General features: G+C 31.2%; 2 protein-coding genes and 1 non-coding gene across 3 annotated transcripts; all 3 read right to left on the bottom strand.

Annotated features, from left to right (window-relative positions):
* Positions 1-1,318: 1,318 nt before the first annotated feature.
* On the bottom strand, positions 1,319-4,408 carry LOC108472468 (serine/threonine-protein kinase SAPK1-like). Its single transcript, XM_017774005.2, has 9 exons — positions 3,705-4,408; positions 3,482-3,556; positions 3,049-3,150; positions 2,738-2,791; positions 2,567-2,659; positions 2,395-2,487; positions 2,212-2,316; positions 1,998-2,096; positions 1,319-1,911 (listed from the first exon to the last, which is right to left on the bottom strand). Exons 1-9 carry the CDS (start codon positions 3,822-3,824, stop codon positions 1,633-1,635), a joined length of 1,020 nt encoding a protein of 339 aa, XP_017629494.1. The 5' UTR covers positions 3,825-4,408; the 3' UTR covers positions 1,319-1,632.
* Positions 4,409-5,092: 684 nt separating this feature from the next.
* Positions 5,093-6,684, bottom strand: LOC108472469 (plant cysteine oxidase 1-like). The gene is made up of 5 exons (XM_017774007.2): positions 6,326-6,684; positions 6,076-6,227; positions 5,824-5,968; positions 5,517-5,720; positions 5,093-5,431 (listed from the first exon to the last, which is right to left on the bottom strand). Exons 1-5 carry the CDS (start codon positions 6,441-6,443, stop codon positions 5,322-5,324), a joined length of 729 nt encoding a protein of 242 aa, XP_017629496.1. The 5' UTR covers positions 6,444-6,684; the 3' UTR covers positions 5,093-5,321.
* A 5,744-nt stretch (positions 6,685-12,428) lies between these two features.
* Positions 12,429-12,500, bottom strand: TRNAE-UUC (transfer RNA glutamic acid (anticodon UUC)). The gene has a single exon. It is a non-coding gene; the product is annotated as a tRNA-Glu (tRNA).
* Between the last annotated feature and the right edge of the window lie 9,052 nt (positions 12,501-21,552).

The raw sequence follows: 21,552 nt of genomic DNA, 5'->3' as shown, positions 1-21,552 counted from the left end.
TGACTGAAAATAGGAGTCATATTTAACAGATATCATAGCTTAAAATCGTGTCAAATAAGTGTCTAACAAAAATTTCAATCACTGCTCAATCGCTCCATTTAAATTGAAATAATTTAAACAATTGTATTTTATTTATATTTACATACCGACAACAACAACAACAAAAAAAATGTAAGATTAAGATATTATTACTCGTTAAGTGACTATGATAATTATTTATCATTTATGTAGATATAATAAGTATCTAATGTGACTCTTGAGTTATTGTTTAATTAAAGGATATTAGTATATTCATCTTCTATTTTATCAAATTTTCTAATGATAGTACTCATACTTTTCAAATTTCCAATTTAATGCTTGAAATTTAATTACGACATTTTACCGATACCTTTAAAACCTCTAGGACTAGTTTAAAAGTTATATATATATATAAATATATATATAATTCTATTATAAGTTTTATTACATCAAACATTCTCAAACTATGATTTTATTTTAAATTGGTCCCTAAACATTTTAATTACATCCTTAAAATCTCGAGGTTATGTCAATTAGATTCTTTCATTATTAAAATCGTTAATTTAACTGTTAAATGACATATCAAGTTATATGTGACATAATTTTAAATGAATTTTTATAAAAAATGAATATTTTAAAAATATTAGTTTTGAAATTTTCAAAATTTTTACAAAAGTTTTATCATTGCTAATTTTTAATTTTATTTTAGTTTTAGCTTTTACTTTTAAAAGTTATGCTAAAATATCTTTAAATTTTTCATTTTAAATTTAATTGCATAAGATTTGATGTGTCATTTAATAACAAAAGGACCTAATTGATTTAACATGGATAATTTTGAGAAAAAAATAGAATGTTTTGAAGTTTGAGGATCAATTTAAAATGAGGATTATAGTTTAGGGACTACGGTGCAATTAATCTTCTATTAAATTTAAACCACAATAACTTCACACAAAGAAAGCAACCCTGAAAAAAAGTGTGACAAGTGAATTTGTAGACATTTAAAGTTTCGAATTTGTAAAAAGTTGCAGGAAAGGGAAAAAGAAAAGGCATTACTGAAACACGAAAGATCTTAAATCAAACAAATTGCAGCCAATGATTGTGAACCTGCAATGATTAATTAAGAGAGCAAGGCAAGACTTTAAGCCGCAGAAAGCCTGGATCTTTTCTTGCCTAAACATTGAGTTCTGACTTTTTTTGTTTTCCTTAGGCTGAGCAAGATGCGGTTTAATTTAATTGAGGTGAATCATCCATTAGAAATTCAGAATGAGACCAGAGTACTTCTAAATTGGGTATCAATTGGTTTGATGTTTTTCCAACATAATACTATATTTTCCTTTTCAAAGTATGTATAAGAGCAATTAGATTGTTCGTATCCCCAGATCACTCTATAATAATACAACAGTTTCAGTTAAAATTACAAGTCTTTGCATTACTCTTACTCCATTCTCAATCACTAATTCCATTCCAATCTCCACAATTATAATAACTTGTGAAATAAAGTAATTCAAAAGGGGGTCTTCTAGGAGCCAAAATTAGAACAGAGAAGATGAAAAAAAAAAAAAAAAACAAATCTTTTGATTGATGATTAGTATATATATTTATGTGTGATCTGGTTCAGAGTGGGCACACAAAATCACCACTTGACTCTACATCTTCAAGATCTTCATAGCCATCTAAATCATCATCAAGATCCATGCTCCCTCCCAGGAAAAGTTCCCCGCCCTTGGGGACCTCAGTGGTTTTCATGGCCTCTCGTATTATAGACTGTGCTTCTTCCAAGCTTTGGGAAGGGTTGTTCACATCATGGCTCTCCCAGTTTCCCCCTTCCTTCAGTTCCATAGGCAAGTTCTTTAAGAACCATGGGTGGCTTTTAATCTCTGGTATACTTATTCTCTGCACCAACAAGAGAGAACAAGATCAATACAAACAATCCTAACAAAGATTGGATGAATATTGGCAGCAATTGGATTAAATGATACCTTTCCAGGATTTTCCACAAATATCCGAGACAGAAGATGCTTGCAGTCCATAGAAACTCGGATATAATCGGGGATTGAGTAGTGGACAGTCAGTATTCTCTGCCATCACCAAATAATCAAGTTAGGGAAGCCTCAAACACATTTGCAGGTTCAATTATGTCCAGTTTTGTAGAGAAAGTGAAGGTCAAGGTTTTGTAGAAGCACAAGCACTCACCCCAATTGTCTTTCTAAAGTTTTTTGGATCATCAGGATCTTCAAAAGGATATGCCCCTACTAGCATCACATATAAGGTCACCCCACATGACCAAACATCTGCAATCTGTAGTTATGGAGGATTAGATATAGATTATGTTACTTAGATCAACAAGTCCGAATATGTAACGAAGGATATTATTACCTTCCCATCATATTCTTTCTTGGATAGAACCTCAGGAGCAATGTAAGCTGGTGTTCCGACCGTAGATTTTGGTTGAGAATGAAGGACAGATGACTACAAAAATTGCAGGATAAATAGTTAGCGAAATCAAGGTTGTTGTCATCAACTTGTTGATTAAGTTAACGTTTAATACCTTTGAGTATCCGAAATCGCAGATTTTGACACGAGGTGCCGTGCTGCTATCTAAGAGAGTATTTTCAAGTTTAAGATCCCGGTGGCATATTTGCTGCGCAAAGCAAAACAGAGACGGAACAATTTGTTGGACAAGTTTAGAACCAAGAAACTAAAAGCCAGAGTTTCATACCATTGAATGACAGTAACTGACTCCTGATATCAACTGCTGAAAGAAAAACCTTGCCTGTTGGAACTCAACATTAGAAAAGGTAAGGAATGTTATTATTCCAACAGAAGATATATACATAAGAAACTATGTTACTCGAATTCGAATGTGAATGTTAGATGCTGTAAGTGTTGACACCGATGTGTTTATTTTTTTGTTTCCAAAGCTTTTCATGCATTTGAAAATCTGTCGGACATGACAACTTCAAGAAACATGAAGGATCCGAGCAACATAACTATTATTTAACATCTAGTTGTCCACATTTTTCATTGTACCTCATCCTCACCGAATCGACCAGCATTGCAAATGCGGTCAAAGAGTTCTCCCCCTGCAGCATACTCCATGACTATGGCTAGATGAGTAGGTGTAAGACGAACCTGTTAAGGCCAACAGACAACAATTTGGAAAGTTGTTAAAATCTTCTGCTTATCCATACTCTCAGTTTCCTGCTTCAGGGGACAGTAATTTGCTTTACCAACACTAAATAAAGAATAAAGTAATGTTTAAAAGAATAAATTACATAAACATTATTGTCTCTTTCACATTTTTTTTGTTTGGTTCTCCATAATGGGAAAAGAAGGGTGGTAAAAAACATCAAAGCCTAAAACTATCATAATGGAACGTTGATCATAACTCATCTAGACAGGGTACAAGACAAGGACGCTGACAAATAAAGGAACATGGAATATAGGAATACCCTAAACCCACCTCTTTGAATCTAACAATATTGGGATGCTTCAATGATCTATGGTTCATGATTTCCCTTTGCACATGTTCATCAATCTACAACAAAAAACAGGAAAAAACCAAAACCCTTTAATCCACACATCCATGAATTATATCTGGATCAACATGACAGAGAATCCAATTAAAAACTGCGGAGAAAAGAAAGAAACCGGAAAGATTCAACAGACAGTATGGAGATAATAACCTTCTGCCCTCTCTCAATGAACTTAACAGCAAAGAGCTCTCTTGTCCATTTATCTCTAACCAGTTTAGCTACACCAAAGTTCCCTGACCCGATATCTTTCAAGATTTCATAACGCTCCATAGTGTCGAATCTTTTTTTTTTATATTTGAAAACAACAGTATATAAACATAAGAACTCCGTCCAAAACTTGACGCTTTGTTTGAAGTTCAACAGGTTTTATGAACCCCAAGTTGTGGCTTAGAAGTGACAACCATCATCATCATCATCGTATCATAAAAAGCTGCAGAGGGTTAAACCTTGTAAGCCTGATGTGTTTGACTGCAGATAAGCAACATATAGATAAAAAGCACGTGGAACGAATGGTGGAGATTCGATTTAATTGGAACAGAAAAAAGAATCTAAGGTGAAAGTTCCCTCACAGTGTCGTGTCCGATGGTGTGAAAGGCTACAAAAATTCTTCTCCCTACAAAAGAAGAAAAAGACTAATTGATCACTAGCGGCTACTACACGCCAAACTCAGGGCGGTAACATTCGCTCCATGTTACTGCTTATAGCTTACGCCTGTTTTACTGCTCTTATAAGTGTTGAATTCAGTTGTGAGATTTTTACATTTCTGATGATATTAGGATGGTATAGGGTAAAAACCCTGGAAGCTGGTGCGCTGTGGGCTGGAAATTGTGCTATTGAGCAACAATGACGTGCAAGGTAAGGCAGGACAAAACAAGGGAGAAATAGCACATGATATTTAGGCATCTTTTTCGTTTTCTTATACTTCATTCAAGGAATTGGTATTGTTCCAATAGATCATGAAACCAGTTTTGATGGATCAATTATCAGCCCTATTTTGTTTTGTTGGGGTTAATATCAGGTAGTTGGAAAATGCAGACATATTCTAAATGCTTCGTTTTTTTCTTTTTAATCCAACCCTCTCTATTTAACTTGGATATTATGCTTTTAAAGTCCTGGGTTTTAAAATTATTTTCTGAAGAAAATCCGAATCATAAATAGGTGGTGATGTATAGGATGGAGATAAAACTACAATCAGTATGACATCAGTCGTGACCAAATAATGACTTGGAAATTTGGAATCCGCAAGTCCAGTCAATAATGGTGCTGAGAAATTTTTTTTCCAATTTTTCCACCCAGCCTCATTCAAATTCATGGGACTAAAAAACCATGGTTCTTTGCTTGTACTGTTGTACGATTTTCAGCGAGCGTATCCTACGCTCTATTTTCACAATAAAAAAGCTCAAATCTAAACCACGATTGATATCGTCTCACCAGAACATTTTCGGCTCCTAAACTTGGAAATAGTCTTGTATGTAAGGATGTATAAAGCTGCTTCACGCATAAACTTCATCTCAAATTTTAAGAACAGTCAATTATTTTCATTGTAATTATATGCTTTTCTCATTTTTAATCGATAGTTTGGGCCAGGATCCAAAATGTAATTAATAGAAGCTGGTGGCGAAAATGGGAACTGCAATAGATGATTTTTCAGTTTGATGGGTTCGCCGATTATGAGATGCTGGGGTATGTTGTACATGTATACTTCTTTTACAATACTAAACAAAAAGGTTACAGATATACATATATTGAGAATTCTTGTAGATCCAGTTAGCAAAGATCATCATCTGGTACATCAAGTGGAGGACCAAGGTAAGGTGCCCCCTTAACAACCAAGTCACATGGCAGTTTTACTTCTCTTTCCTCAAGCCAAGCATAACCTGGGGAATATCGAAACATAAACTCGGATGCAATCGATGACATCAAGAAGAGAAATTATAGTATAAATTGAATTCGATGATTTACCAGGAAGAGAAGGGATGGGGAAGTCTAAGAAGTAGGTGGAGGGCCTGCCCAAGTCATCGGAGTAGGGCGGAGATAAGACATCCAAGATAGCACAAGGGGTCAAGGCTGTGAATGAGTGGATGTTTCCACCGCTCCTTGGGAACAAGACCGATGGTTCACATGGTGCATTGAAGATGCCATCTATTGCTGTGCCTGCTAATCCATCTGCACCGTAGCCACACATGTTTAGTAGTATATTCATAACATCAGCATACCTTTTTTGAACTGATTGAGGTTTCTTATAACTTTTCAATCATTCAACTCTTACTTGTTCTGGGGCTACAAGTCTCCCCACGAACCCAATCGTAGGCTTTGATGCAAACTGAACCATAAAGAAGTTTGCTTAGAACCATCATTCCGGGGTGATCATGTAGAGGAAATGTCCTCCTGGCTGGAAGGCAAAAAATTCCCATCTGCACAACAGATTTAACTGATGATTTTAATCTATACAGTTGCATCTACATATAAGTATGTGCATGAAATATGAATAAACAAACAAACAGGGTGTAGCAGTACTCACTGAAAATTGGTCACATTCATAGATGTGAATGTAAGTTATTTCAGAAACTCCTTGCCCAGAAATCAACCCATTGCTGTTCATGACCTCGCCTGAACCTGGAGATCCATCCAACCTAAATTCGTCTATGCCAACATCCACAGCTTCAAACGTATCTGCTTGTTTGAAAATGTGTACCCATTAGTCATATCTACCAAACAAACCAACAACATTGTATAAAACCAGACACAAAGTTAAGGAAGTGATTCAGTACTTAAGATGTTTTTGAGGCATTGAATTTGTTGGAAATTTGGAAGCTCTTCCTGGGAAAATACATAATTACAGGCATCATATAGCATTTGTATCTTGCTTTTCTCCATTTTACAGTCCATGTGGAAACTTTTACCTTTCACATCTGTCACGAATATATATATATATTAAGAGACCGCCCAGAGAACATTAATAACGTTAAACAAAACCAGGGGGCTTATTTTGACTTTTTTAAAATCAGACAGTGGGCATTTCTTTCTTCTCTTTGGAACTTTTCAAGGAACAATCAACTTGCACACACAATATTTTGCCCCATGATTATAAAATAAAGGATATACAGTTACCAGTTTAGTAATGACATTGTTCAATTTTCTTTTACTAATAATTATATATATATATATATATTTGTTTAAAGTTATGTTTAATGTAATAAATTTATTCGATGTGATATTAATATTAGATGAATTTGATTTATACGAAAAGAAAAATTAGCTTAGCATTTATGGTTTGATGAATTGAGAAATTAAATACTGAAATAATAAATATTAAGAAATTAAGTATTGAAAACTTTATTATTGAATTTAAGATATAAATTTTATTTTATATATTACTTAAAATTGATATTGGAATATAATTAGATTGTTTGATAAATATAGATTTTAAATTATAAAAATTTTATTCTATATTTTATCCTTAATTTTTAAACATTTCACTTTGTTCTAAACAAAAATTAATTTTGAAAGTAAAATTTTATGGGATAATATAATATTAAATATAAAGTTTATAGGATAATATATTATTAAAATAAATAAAATTAAATTAAATTAATTAAAAATATTCTCCATTGAATGATAAGTAGTTCTTATTTACTTATTAAATTTTACATTTTTTATAAAAAATTTTATCGAATTATTTTAATTTTGTATTATCAAACATATATAAAAATTAAATCAATCAAAATTAATTTTGTCAATGATTTATCAAATAAGGCCATAATTGGATGCAATTTACTAGAGAAAATATAAAACTCCCTTATCAAAATTAAAAAAACTCTAATTATTTTAATAAATTTATAGATTTAAAACAAATGGGATACTAAAACCTACCCACTAATAATAAATAACTAGATGTAAAAATAACCATTCACCTTTATTTAAAACAAACAATCATATATATTTTTTAACTTTATTCTTTAAGTTGTTATCTGTTTTTTATACAATATTTAGAATTATTTATGGTCTCTCATTAACTTTTAAAATAAAAAGAAATGTATTTCAATGCATTTAAATTCACGTTTTCATCATCGACAACAATACCGATGTTAATCAAACTAAAATTCAATCAACAAAAACAACCATATTATTTTATAAACATAATTATAATTATTTTTGTTAAACATTATTATTAAAAAATGTTTTTTCTCATGTGGGATGAGTTTTAGATATTTTAATATTAATTCCCCATCTCAAACGAAATTAGAAGGATTTGAAGCAAATCATTACCAAAAATAATATTTCTAGAATGAAAGAAAGAAAAAAGAAAAAAAGAAAAAGCCTCTAACATACATACGGGCTGGCCCCCATAAGATTCCATTTCCACCTGTTTTTGCGCCGTAAAGAATACAATCCACATGGCTCAAACAGGAGTGCTAGGATTGCAATATCTTTTTTAACTTTTTTGTGGACTCATTAAATAGATTTACAGCATCCAAGAGATGCCTCCAAAGGTTTAAAACCATTGCCTTTGTTTTTCCTGTCTATTGATATTGGCAGTTGCCACTATTAAAATGTTAATTTGGAGATTTTTTTTTTTTATCATTTCAATGCTTTCTTTTAGATTAATCAATGGTTAAATGGAATCTCGTAAGTTTATTTCTTTACTCTTTTTCACAAATAACAAAATGGTGTTTTAGAAGCAACTGCCAGTTGAATATTTTCAAGTATTCTTTAGGCTCATGTACACAAAACGTCCTTCACTGAAAATAGTATTATTTTTAGTTAAAGAAAAAAAAAACATAGCATAAATTAAGATAATGTTGGATGCATAGAGATATTCACTGTATCAGCCTTAACAACATTAAGCATAAAATCAGGGACATCAATATAAATAGCCTACCAAACATTAGAGTTCATAAAAGGTCAGTTCCTAAGAAAACTATACCTACTTCCTTTTCTAGCAAAAGTGTCAGTATATCAGTTTCTTTTTTTAGAAAATATGAAGAATTCAACTATTTAAAAATGTTTCCGTCTAGTAATCATCAATAATACAATCAACTACTCTTAAGAAATTTAATAATAACAGTTGCATCAATTTCAATAATTAGATGAGAAATGTTAGGATTTTTATTTAAATAATCTAAATAATTTAATTAAGTATTAAAATAATCTATTTTTTAATTAAACATCAAAATGACTGAAATCTACAGTAAAAGTTAGTGGAGACAAATTATATGACGCCACTAACTTGCCACGTCAGCAGAGAGCATAAAAAAATTAATTTTTTAATGTAGCCATGTAAAATGGTGCTATCTATATAAATACCATTAAAATACTGTAAGTTCTAAAAAAATTTAGAGACTTAAAAATAATTTTTATTTTTTGGTGGAGCCAACTTAAATGGCTCCACACCACACCTGACACCCTTCTTTTGCTTTTTTTTTTCACTTTTTTATTAACTTTTGTCTTTTTCTTTAAATTTTTTTTTCTTTTTTTAAGTTTTATATTTTTTCTTATTTTATTTTGTTTATTTATTTTATTTATTTTTTGTTATTAATTTAAAAATATTTGAAATGTTTTATAATATATATTTTTAAAATTTTAAATATTATTTTTAAATTATTTTTAAATTTTGAATATTATTTTTAAAATTATGTCTTATAAATTTTAAAATATATTTTTGAAATTAATTTTTCTAAATTTTAAATTTTAAATATATTATATTTCTAAATTTTAAATTTTAAAAATATATTATTTTTCTAAATTTTTGAAATTATGATTTTAATTATTTTTAAAGATATTTAAACCTTTTAAAATAAATTTTATAAAATTTTATTTAAAATTTTAAATGTTTAAATATTATTAAAATAATATTTAAAATTTAAAATAATTTCAAAATATATTTTAAAATTTATAAGAAATAATTTCAAAATATATATTTAAAATTTAAATATATATTTTGAAATTATTTTATTTTGTTTAAAATATATTTTAAAAATATATTTAAAATTTAAAATTTAGAAAAATTAATTTCAAAAATATATTTTTAAATTTTATGAGACATAATTTTAAAAATAATATTCAAAATTTTAAAAATAATTTAAAAATAATATTTAAAATTGTTAAAATATATATTATAAAACATTTCAAATTTTTAAAATTAATAACAAAAATAAATAAAATAAATAAACAAAATAAAATAAGAAAAATATAAAACTTAAAAAAGAAAAAAATTAAAGAAATAGACAAAATTAATAAACAAGTAATAAAAAAAGGGAAAAATGGTGTCAGGTGTGGCCTGGTGGCGCCATTTAAGTTGGCTCCACCAGAAAATGGAAAATTATTTTCAAGTCTCCTATTTTTTCAAAACTTGCAGTATTTTCATGGTATTTATATAAGTGACGCCATTTTACGTAACTCCACTAAAAAATTAATTTTTTTATACTCCCTGCTGACATGGCAAGTTGGTGGCGCCATATAATTTGGCTCTACCAACTTTTACTATAGATTTTAGGTCATTTTGGTGTTTAATTAAATTATTTAGGTTATTTAAATAAAAAAGCCGAAATGTTAACTTCTTTCGTGAGTATTAATCCAACACGAAGGACCGATAATTTGATTACCTTATTTGATGTTGACCCTGAAAAAGGATTGGAATCCACAATCCATTACCCCTCATGATTACAGATTATAGGACAAATACTAATTTGTGACACTCCACAATAATCCGATCATCGAGTCTTAATGCGTGATGTCACATTATATTGTTGAGGCAATTTAAACTATTTCGAATTAATAATCCAAACAATTTGTTATTAATTCATAATCATCACCACACAATCACAATTAAACATATTAACATAACATTACAATGCTAAATGATCTCATATACGGTATTTTAGGGTTAAACGAGGTCAAATATGGAGTTAAAATTCGAATCCAAACTCTTTTGATCAAATTTCAGCATGATATCCCGAGACAAGTATCTCCATGTCTTAAGATAGACTGCATTTTATTTTTAGAATTTTAGATTTGATATTAGCATGTCTCGAAACAAGACTCCTTAAATCTCAAGACAAGCCTTCCCTATTTTGTTTTCGATGTTATGATGTCTTGAGACAATGGCCTGGTCTTGAAACTTGGAACGTAGAAAAACTAATTTAGGTTCGATGTTTACTCATCTCGAGACCATGGCATTCATGTCTCGCAAGCTTGCTATTATTGTCTCAGGACATTTACCCAAAAATACATGAATTGGTCATTTTTGTTCAAAGTATCTCGATACCATCCTATCAAAATGTCAAAAATACAAACGTTCCAACAAGCAGATAATGCCAAAACATTTCCTAAATAATCCTAAAGTTATGTTAAGCTAAAGCACATCCAATTGACTTGTAAAACCACAATCAATAAATTAAAGTCATGACATTTCATATATCTCATTTCAATACTAATTAATAAATAGTTGAATTAACTAAATACAATTTAAACCAATTAGAGATTCAACCAGTACCAACTCAACAACCATTTTAACATAAATCAACCTAATGCACGCATATTTAACTTGTATAATTGCATTCAACGCCTAAAGGTAAGGACATTTATTCCAACACAACTAACTTAATTAAACTAACTGCTAATTTATACACAACTAGCCATTCAACGAAAGTTACTCCGACATATCTTTCTATTTATTTATCTATTTATATATCTATCAAAAGATAAGTGGAATCCAAAATCATTCAACCAATCACCAAAGCATACAACTTTAACATATTTATAAAACAAAATGACATAAAAACTTTAAAACACTTCCTAATTACTTAGGTACATGCCACTAATAAGCAAACGTAAAAAAACATTATAATTGATGGCTAAGCTGAGTATCTATTGCTTGGATGCTAACAAGACCACGAATACACCAAAAACCTAAGTCAAGTCTACGCAGTAGATACAATCATATGCTGAGTATTGAATACTCGATAGCACTAACATAATTTGAATTCAAAAGTAAAAAATTATTAAGCTAGTCAAATATAACAAATACATTAAATTAAAATATTAATAATATCAATATATTATTTCGTTACATCAATTTCAGTATCAAAATTATTTAATAATCATTTTAGCACCATTATCATCACATCTCAAATTCAGAATGACCTTTTATGAGCAAAATCAACTTAGTACTTGATTGCCAAGATCATAATGACATTTTATCAACAAATCAAAATATCATATCATTTTTAGAATCAAAATATTATATCAGATTGGTGATCGAATTGGTTAGACTATTGATTTATACGGTTCAATTAAATGAATCATTAAAAACATAAAAAAAGCGATTCAATTGGTTTGTTTGCCTGTTCAATCAGTTTGTATCAGTTCGCAAGTTAATAAGTATGATGCTTCTATTCGGATTGGTATCTTGATAGGCTTCTAGTCCAATTAGCCGGTCCGATTAGATTCAAACAACCATGACTCTAGGTCTTTACACTTCGTACATTTAAAATTTAGTCATCTAACTTTTGTTTTCAAGAATTTAATCTCTGTACCTTATGACTTTAAAAATTAATTTTCAAATTATATGCAACCACATAACGTTTTAATTAAAAAGTTAACGGTATTAACTATTTGAAATAATTTTTAAAAATTATAAAAATATAGAGACCAAACGATATTTGAAATTAAATTATAAAGATTAAATCTCAAAATTAAACAATTTTGGCCTAAAATTGAAATTAAAGTATAAGAATTAAATCTCAAATTTAAGCATATTAAAAGGACTAAAGTTGAAAATTAACCGATCTACAAAATGAAAAAGAAAGAAAAAAAGATGGTGTGTGCCACGTGTCAGTAAGAGTAAAGGACAGCAATAAAAATTTAAAAAAATTCCATTGCCGGGAATTGAACCCGGGTCTCCTGGGTGAAAGCCAGATATCCTAACCACTGGACGACAATGGATGGTTATTTGGCAGTTATAACAAATACAACTAATATTATTGTCTTTAAAATGGACAGAAATTCAGTATGGAACGTCATGCTGTTTTGGTTTCCAACCATACAAATCAGATGCTTAATTTCTGAATATCTTAAAACTCATCTAACTTGATTTGATTGAAACAAAAAGACAATTAATAACACAAATCTCCATACTGCCTTAATTATCATATCTAAAACCATCCTTAATTGCTAATAAACTCGGGAAAATAAGCAATGAAAAACAAAATAACACGCAACATTAGTTTACTCGTTGAAACTTTTTAAAGATCATATTTTATTTCTGTTTCTTTATCAGTTAAACTTGTTTATGGTTGAAAGAGGAATAACAAGACAAATTCATGATAATAGAGATTGTAATTAACATTTAACTGAACACAACTTAGGATTGGAGAGGGCTTATCTTGTTATGTTCTAACTTCACCTTAGATTTGAGTTAATTATTTATTTTTTTTAAAGGGTTATTAACGAGGTTTCATTTGGAGTGTGTTCAGTTCGATTTTTAGACAAAAATTAAATTGAATTAGCCCATTTGATTTTTCACTTCAAATCAAAATCGAAATCATATAGAATAAAAACCAAAATATTTAAACTTGATAATTGCGGTTCGATTCGATAATTTTTACTAAATATGGGCTTTGTAAAAACAATAATATCACCTTCTTTTGGACCCAAAAAATCTAATATTACAAATTTTTTATACAACAATCATAATATATGTTCAAGATTCATTTATAAATTAATATCATAATCATCAATAAGACTGTTTAAATAAACATATTAAGTTAAGCTATTAAGTTGATAAATAATTTAAAGTTGTTAAAAGGAAAGCTAATACATAAATGATCAGTATACCTATTATTTTTGTGTCATTTTTTAATTAGTTTAATTAATTATAACTGATTGATTACTGGTATAATTCATTTAATTCATAACTATCAAGCATATATAGTTGTGAAAAGTTGTTTCTTTTTAAATGAAATATTATAAAATTTAATAAGCTATTGTTTCTTTTTAAATGAAATATTATAAAATTTAATAAGCTATTTTCTTAAAATTAAAATTATGCTTATAATTATTATATTTATCTTTTGCATGATCCTAACTAGTTGTTTATAATAATAATAATAGGGTTAAATGTATTGGTCCATATAGATATATTGAAATATTCTATTTATTATTTTATTAGGACTGTTTAATTCATTTTCAATGTATAAATGTATCTATTGAGAATACATTAAATATAAATTCAAAATAAAAATTTACTTATCCAAAAATAAGATACAACGACTTGCCTTTCAACTTAATGAAAAACAATTTAACTATTTATTTAATTTTTATTTTTTAACCCTTAAACTGTAAAAACCATCGAAAATATCTCATATATTGCCTAAGGTGGCGGTGAAATATTACAAGTCCAAAGAAATGTTTTAATTTTGTGCTTATTAGATAAGTAAGCTGCCTTTGGAATAATATTTACCTCTTGCATAGAGAGTAACTTTTGTTGGTCGCTTATAGCTCTTGTTAAGCTTATTTTGTTATATTTGGAATTGCTTAATCATTTTTTTTTTCTGACTCTAATTTGTTTCATGTCATGGTATTTGTAGAAACCATTTTTATTTTGAAAACGGGGATCGACTTTAAAACGAAAATAGAGTCGCCACCAATCCTTTTTGTTTAGGTGTGATCGGGTCACCTTGTGATCGATCATTTTAATAAAGTATTTCGGTTTATTAAAACAATATTTTTGGTCTACGAAAAACTAGAAAATGGATTCGGGAGTCAGTTACGCGCGAGAAAGGATTAGCACCCTCGCAACGCCTAAAATTGGTACCGTATTGATCAATTTACGTCCTAATGTTGAAGCTTTGAAAAAGATTTTAAAATACAATTCTTTTAAAACGTTTGGATAACTTGAATTGGATATTGAGATTCTCTTGCTTAGAAGAAATAAAATATTACGTCCAGTACGATTGGATACAATATTTCGAACCCTCGACACAAGATCATCTCAGGATTTCAAAAACACATGCACTTAAAACTTTTAAAAAGGATATTTGACTATTCGGCCCAAACGGTAAACCGAAACCCAGCACGATTGGGCACGATTTATCGAATTTCCAAATACGAAACATTGCCTCATTTTAATTTGAGAAAACATGGATGGAATTTCAAAAGGATATTTTGTATTTTAGTCGAATGAAAAATCGAAACCCAGCACGATTTGGCACGATCTCTCAAACTTCCAAACACGAAATATTGCCTCGTTTTAAAAGGTTTTTTTTAATGAGGGTAATTATAAAAGCGGTGAAGTACATTTATTCGGTTTATATAAAAAAATGAATTGAACAATTTAAGATGACAAAGTAAATAAGCTCGATCATAAATCAATACACAGAAATCCAAAAGCAAAGTAACTAATATGGAACATGTACATAGTTAATATGTTACACCATTTATCAACGATATTACAAAGGTGCAAATATGTAAATTAAAACACACAAAACAAACAATAAATAAACGAACAATACATAAAATAAACTATATGTATACAGACAAACAATACATGCAAAACTTTAAAATTAATTATAAAATAAATAAAAATAATTAATGCATAAAATACAAAATATTGATCTATCTAAATTAATAATATACATATAATGAAAAACTTATTATAAATATATGTACGAAATAATAATATAAAACATTTAAAATAAACAAAAATACATCATAAAATAACTTTAAAAGGCATAAATTATATACATATAGATTTAAAAGGAAATGTATAATCACAAATAGATTTAAAAGAAAATACATAAAATAATATAAAATCAACAATATATATAAAAATAATAATGTGGAACAATTCAAAGTGATGATATAGGAAACATTTACATATATATAAGTGTAAGAAATAATTTTGTAATGTAAACAGTATAAATGATATACAAAACAATATATATATACGAATAAATAATATACACAAAATACAAATAGCTTAATATAAATAATATATATATATAAATAATAATATAATATTTAAAAATGTTCATAAAAAGAAAATAAATAAAATAGAATGAAAATATACAAAAGAAAATACAACAAGAAAAAATTAAAATAAGGTGGAATCAATTAACTAAATGTTAAGATAATATGAAAGGGGGGGAAAGAATGAATGAATTATAAAAAATATAAAAACATGAATTTTAAAAGAACTCAATGGAAATAAAAACAAAATTAAGGGGATAATTTGTAAACAAATAGAATTTCTAAAGCGTAGACAAGGACTAGAATGAAATGTGCCCCAAATAAATTGGGATTTAAAATACAAATATTCCAACTCACAAAAGACAGTATTTAAATGAGGAGCAAATTAAAACGATGCGTAAATCCTTCAAAATAAAAACCGTTATTGAATCGTTGTTTTTTTGTGCTTGTATTCAGCATCTCCTCTCCTTTTCCCCAAAAAAACCTCCTCTCTTTACAATAGTATTGAATGGCTTTTATAGCCAAATTTTACAACTGATTGCCTCTTTCTCTTTTCCTAGGCAAGTGAGGTAATTGGGTTAGTGGAAGGTAGGGTGATGGAGTTAGTAGGGTGATGGAGTTAGTGGTCGGTTTAGTGGTGTGCTAATTGGATGGTTGGTGTTTTGGGCTCTGCTTGTTGGGCCCGGGCAAAATTTAGGCTCTACAGCTGCCCCTCTTTGCTCGTTATCGTGTAACGAGAATAGAGCAAAGACTTCAAATAGGGCCAATTTTGCCCGGTCTTGCGAAATCTTCAACTTATTTGATGCTCCTCTTCTTCAAGTAGTCCTACAGCAACTTCAAGAAGATAACGTTTGTAATTTCAACCTGTTCCACTGCAACTTCAGGAAGATAAGGTCAATGGCTAAAATCTGCTCCATAGCCGATACATGGAGATAAGACTTGCCATTTCTAATCTGCTCCATAGCTGATACATGGAGATAAGATCTGTACTTTTCAGTCTGCTTCTTGCAACTTCAGGAAGATAAGACCTGTATCTTCAACCTGCTCTCTTGCTACCTCAAACAGATAAGGCTGGTGGCTAAAATCTGCTCCATAGCCGATACATGGAGTAAGATCTGTAATTTTTAGTCTGCTTCCTGTAACTTCAGGAAGATAAGACTTGCTGTCTTCAGTCTGCTCCACTGCAACTTCAGGGAGATAAGACTTGTTATTTTCTATCTGCTCCATAGCCGATACATGGAGATAAGATCTGTAAATTTTCAGTTTGCTTCCTGCAACTTCAGGAAGATAAGACTAGTGGCTAAAATCTGCTCCATAACCGATAGATGGAGATAAGACTCGTCATTTCTAATCTGCTCCATAGTCGATACATGGAAATAAGATCTGTAACTTTCAGTCTGCTTCCTATAAGACTTGCTATCTTCAGTCTGCTCCACTGCAACTTCAGGGAGATAAGACTTGTCATTTTCGATCTACTCCATAGCCGATACATAGAGATAAGATCTGTAAATTTTCAGTTTGCTTACTGCAACTTCAGGAAGATAAGACTAGTGGCTAAAATCTGCTCCATAGCCGATACATGGAGATAAGACTCGCCATTTCTGATTTGCTCCATAGCCGATACATGGAGATAAGATCTGTAACTTTCAGTCTGCTTCCTGCAACTTCAGGAAAATAAGACTTGCTATCTTCAGTCTGCTCCATTGCAACTTCAGGGAGATAAGACTTGTCATTTTCGATCAATTCCGTTGCAACTTTAGGGAGATAAGATTTAACTTTACCAATGTTACTACACTGTCCTTTGGGATATGTCCTGTAGACTCGGTTTCATATATCTATGCTTATGCCAAATAATTAAGATACTATGATCGAAATGAACCAAATGCTCCTAACTAAATGTGATGCTTATATCAAATAATTAGGATGCTATGATCGAAATGAATCAAATACTCCTAACTAGATGTGTTATGAATGATATGAATGTAGAAATGTAATGAGAATGATTCCCCCTTTTTAAAAAAAAAACTTAAAGTGTCATCACTCATTATTCATCGAGTTTTATCACTGTCGTATTATGCTGCCTTCTTGCTCTGCTAGCATTTTCCAACAGAAGACCCATAAAAACACATATTCTTCTCAGTTGGTTTGCCCCATTGCAACTTTGGGGTCCATTTCACTGTACCTTCTGGGACATAAAGTTTGTATTTTCCACTGCAACTCTAGGGGAATAATCATTTGATTTTTTCTATCCATCCTGCTGCAACTCAGAGGTATAGGATTTGCATCATCTTCAATCAATTTGATCTACTACACCATTCCCTGGGTGTAATAAACAGATGTATATGCCTGATATCTGCATGAATACAGAATACCATTTTTCTTTTTTCGAGAATAATCCAATTGCTCGTTCTTTTCCGGGATTATAAAACCAATGTAATTTCCTTTTTGCTAAACCAATGTCTTTGACAGAAAACCTAAGGAGATAATTTCAATTTGGTCTTAAATATTTTCAACCCTTAAGATTGATAAGTTTTAAACAATAGTCCCGTTTCTGGTTCTTGTATTATTTAGAAATTTCCAGAGTAATATGCGAAACTCCTTTTATGAAAGTATTATTAGTCCACTAAACATTATTTTAATGCAAAATACTTGAAAAAGATCATAATAACGGACCAGAAATATAGCTCGAAGCAAGTAAGTTAACCAATGATAGCAAATGCAATTAATAAGGAAATTTATTGGGATGTATCTTGAAAAGAATAAGATAATGAAAGATATCAAATCCAAAATAGGTAAAATAGAAAACTAGGTGCCCCAGATATAGCAGCTTGAGCTTCTCTATACCAACTTCTTGAGGACCACTTTGAGCTCAATCTGTATTTAGGGGATCCAGAGCACTTTTTCGATGCCCCCAGACGTAGCATACTTCTTCGTTGTTAATTTAGGCATAGCAAGACTACTGTATACCTCACTTTGATCCAAATTTGAGCCGCCCTTTTTGGGTTTTCAACTCAAATCCCCTTTGGTCTCAAGGCGCCCTTTGCGAGTTTTCGCCTTGGCCTCTCCTGTCTCTTTTTATTATTATTTTTTTGTTTTTCCCTTTTTTTGAAACTGCTAATTGTGACTAAATCTGAATTCACCAGATTGGGCAGGTTCTTGCCATCCGTCTCGGTCAATATCAGTGCTCTTTCAGTAAGGCTTTCTTTACTACATAAGGTCCTTCCCAATTTGGAATCCACTTTCCTCTGAAGTCCTTTTGTATAGAAATTTTCAATGCCAGGTCCCCCTCGTGGAATTCTCTAGGACGAACCTTTCTGTCATAAACTTGCATCATTCATTTTTGGTATGTTTTGACCATGACGGGTAACTTTCAACCTCTTTTTTTTAATTAAGTTCATTGAATCCTTCTGCTTCATTCTTGACTCAACCGAAGCTTGGAGAGAAGGAATCTTGATTTCAATACTGTTTTTATCTCATAAACCAACGAGCAATGTGTTGCCCTAACGAGTCCTAGTCGACGTTCGATAAGCATAGAGGGTAAATTGTAACTTCTTTATGCCAATCTTTACAAGTTTCGGTCACCTTTCACTATAACCTTTGTTTTTTTGGATTTGATGACTTTGTAACATTGACACATGAAGTGACCTTTACCCTTCTCTTAAAGTAATTGACGAATGCCAAGATGAATCGATGTAAATTAGAATGACCTGATAACATCCATGCCCTACATAGAGAAAGTCTGTGAAAAAATAAAATGAGGCACATGAATTTTATCTCACTAAATAGCTAATGCAATCCCCTTCCATTGTGGATCAACAGTATCCAAACCTCATGATTAGTGTGGCTGCTGTGAAGCTATTAACAAATGTCTGTCTGACACTGTATAGATATATTTATCATCCACAGGTTTTAATATCTCAGGTATATCTTGACATGATCACGCGAAAACCTCTTTGATTTCTTGGAATAACTCAATGACGATTCGCTTTGTCTTCATGGTAATGCAGGCACCGATCTTTACCTCTTGCTTATAATGTCCACTGACCCTTTGTAGAGTAGGATCTGTTTTTCATCCTGTTCTACAATCCTTAACAAATCAGAGGATAAGCTACAATCTCTGTCATCTTCAAAGTCCTGAGATCCGCTTAAACACATATCTTACCCCAAAAGGGAATCAATTACAGTGTTGCTCCTGTCATTGATATCTGGGGACCTATTGTAGGTACAAAGGCATATTTCCAAAGAATAAATGATTCTAAGGATGATTATTTTTATGATATGATCATGGATGAAGAACAAAAAAATATTTAGAAGACAGTCCAAAGAACAAAAGAATGTATATTATGAAATGGAAAAAATGAAAAAATATTTGCTCGACAAGATGCATTTTATTGAAATAAAAAATTCTGGACACAAGCCTATGTCACAAAAGGATTCTTATTGCCTTTAGGCTTAAAGCAACAAGCGTGTTTTGAATATTATTCTAGATTAGCTCTAAAAATATAATGATCTATTCCACAGTCCCGTTGTTCAAAATATTCCCAAGTATGCAAGGATATGGAAACCTCTATTTTTCGATTCTCTCTTCGCATATGTCATTCAGATTCCCCGATATTCCTTCCTCTTTTGACTTGTTCAAGGTATCGCAACCCTTTTGCCCCCTCTTTCAAATATCGCATTTACTCCATTTTCAGAGTGATTGAGGAGTCGTCAAACTTCACAATTCCCATGTTGATGAGCTTTTCGACTACTCTTTTGAAGGAGGTGCAGTTCTCTATCGAGTGTCCCGCAATGCCCGCATGATATCCACATTGGGCACTTGCATCATACCACTTGGGGTACAGGGGTTGCAATGGTTTTAAGTAGAACGGGGATACAACGTGCGCATCGAATAGACTTTTGTACAGCTCCCGGTATGTTATTAGAATTGGAGTGAACCAGAGCTTCTCCGTGCTTTGTTTTGTACTAGGCTCCTAACTTGACTAAACTTGCAGGCTCGTGACCGTCGTTTTTGGTTGATTAATTGTGATTGGTTTTACATGAATCATGCTCACATTGTCGACCTCATTTTCTCTCTTCTTCGGGGCTGACCTCCTAGCACTCTCCTCAGCCTCTATCTTTCCGAACCTTATCACATTCTCTATCATTTCACCGGACATAACTATGTCGTAAAACTCTTTGTTGCATTTTCCAGCATGTGATTAATGAAATGTGTTTTCAAAGTATTAATGAAAAGCATGGTTGTCTCTTTTTCCAAGAGCGGCGGTTGAACTTGCATAGCGACTTCTCTCCATCTCTGGGCATATTGCCTGAAAATTTTATTTGACTTCTTCTCCATGTTCTGTAATGTGATCCGATCAGGAGCTATGTCCATCACATGGTCATATTACTTCATGAAGGTTTGTGCTAGGTCCCTCTACGATTTAATTTGGGTGCAACTTAGCTGATTGTACCATTTGGCCGCAGCTCCACTCAGACTATCCTGGAAACAGTGAACTAGCAACTGATCATTATTGACATAACCAGTCATCCTCCGACAAAACATCGTGATGTGGGCCTCAGGGCAGTTGGTTCTGTTGTATTTCTTAAACTCCGGTATTTTGAACTTCGGAGGGAGTACTAGATCTGGAACCAAACTTAACTCTTTAGCATCCATACCACATTGATAATCTGCGCTTTTTAGCACCTTGAATTTCTCCTCCAGCCATTTGTATCAGAGTTCCAGCTGCTCTGGGAGTTCTCTTTTCGTCTTCCCTACCTCTGCCATCTCATCAAAATTGAGGACCGAAGGATTTACACGATCATCTTTGGGTTTAGAACAAAAGCCCATCGGGAAATTTATTGCTGCTTGAATACCAGCCTGATACTGGGGTTTGATATTGACAGACACCCTTTGTGGTGGTACTAGGGTATTCACTGGGGTGAAACTTAGAGGGTAAGCAAGGATCTTGCTATCGCCCTCTAGGTTGACCATAGGGCTCTTCACTTCTCCTAGCCCTCCGAGCAACAACTGAGTTAGCTGATTCAT

This window comes from Gossypium arboreum, chromosome 5 (genome assembly GCF_025698485.1).
Source record: "Gossypium arboreum isolate Shixiya-1 chromosome 5, ASM2569848v2, whole genome shotgun sequence".
NCBI classification, from domain to species: domain Eukaryota; kingdom Viridiplantae; phylum Streptophyta; class Magnoliopsida; order Malvales; family Malvaceae; genus Gossypium; species Gossypium arboreum.
Note: the sequence above shows the minus strand (reverse complement) of the source record. Positions and strands in the feature narration are given on the sequence as shown.

Bases quoted from the DNA above. Each gene is read 5' to 3' on its own strand.
- LOC108472468 (XM_017774005.2), bottom strand. From the start codon at position 3,824: ATGGAGCGTTATGAAATCTTGAAAGATATCGGGTCAGGGAACTTTGGT. The intron at 2,317-2,394 runs GTAATAATATCC...CCATAACTACAG, and splicing joins AGAAAGAATATGATGGGAAG to ATTGCAGATGTTTGGTCATG. The intron at 2,097-2,211 runs GTGAGTGCTTGT...TGGTGATGGCAG, and splicing joins ACTTTAGAAAGACAATTGGG to AGAATACTGACTGTCCACTA.
- LOC108472469 (XM_017774007.2), bottom strand. From the start codon at position 6,443: ATGGACTGTAAAATGGAGAAAAGCAAGATACAAATGCTATATGATGCC. The intron at 6,228-6,325 runs GTACTGAATCAC...TCAAACAAGCAG, and splicing joins ATGCCTCAAAAACATCTTAA to ATACGTTTGAAGCTGTGGAT. The intron at 5,432-5,516 runs GTAAATCATCGA...GATATTCCCCAG, and splicing joins CCCCATCCCTTCTCTTCCTG to GTTATGCTTGGCTTGAGGAA.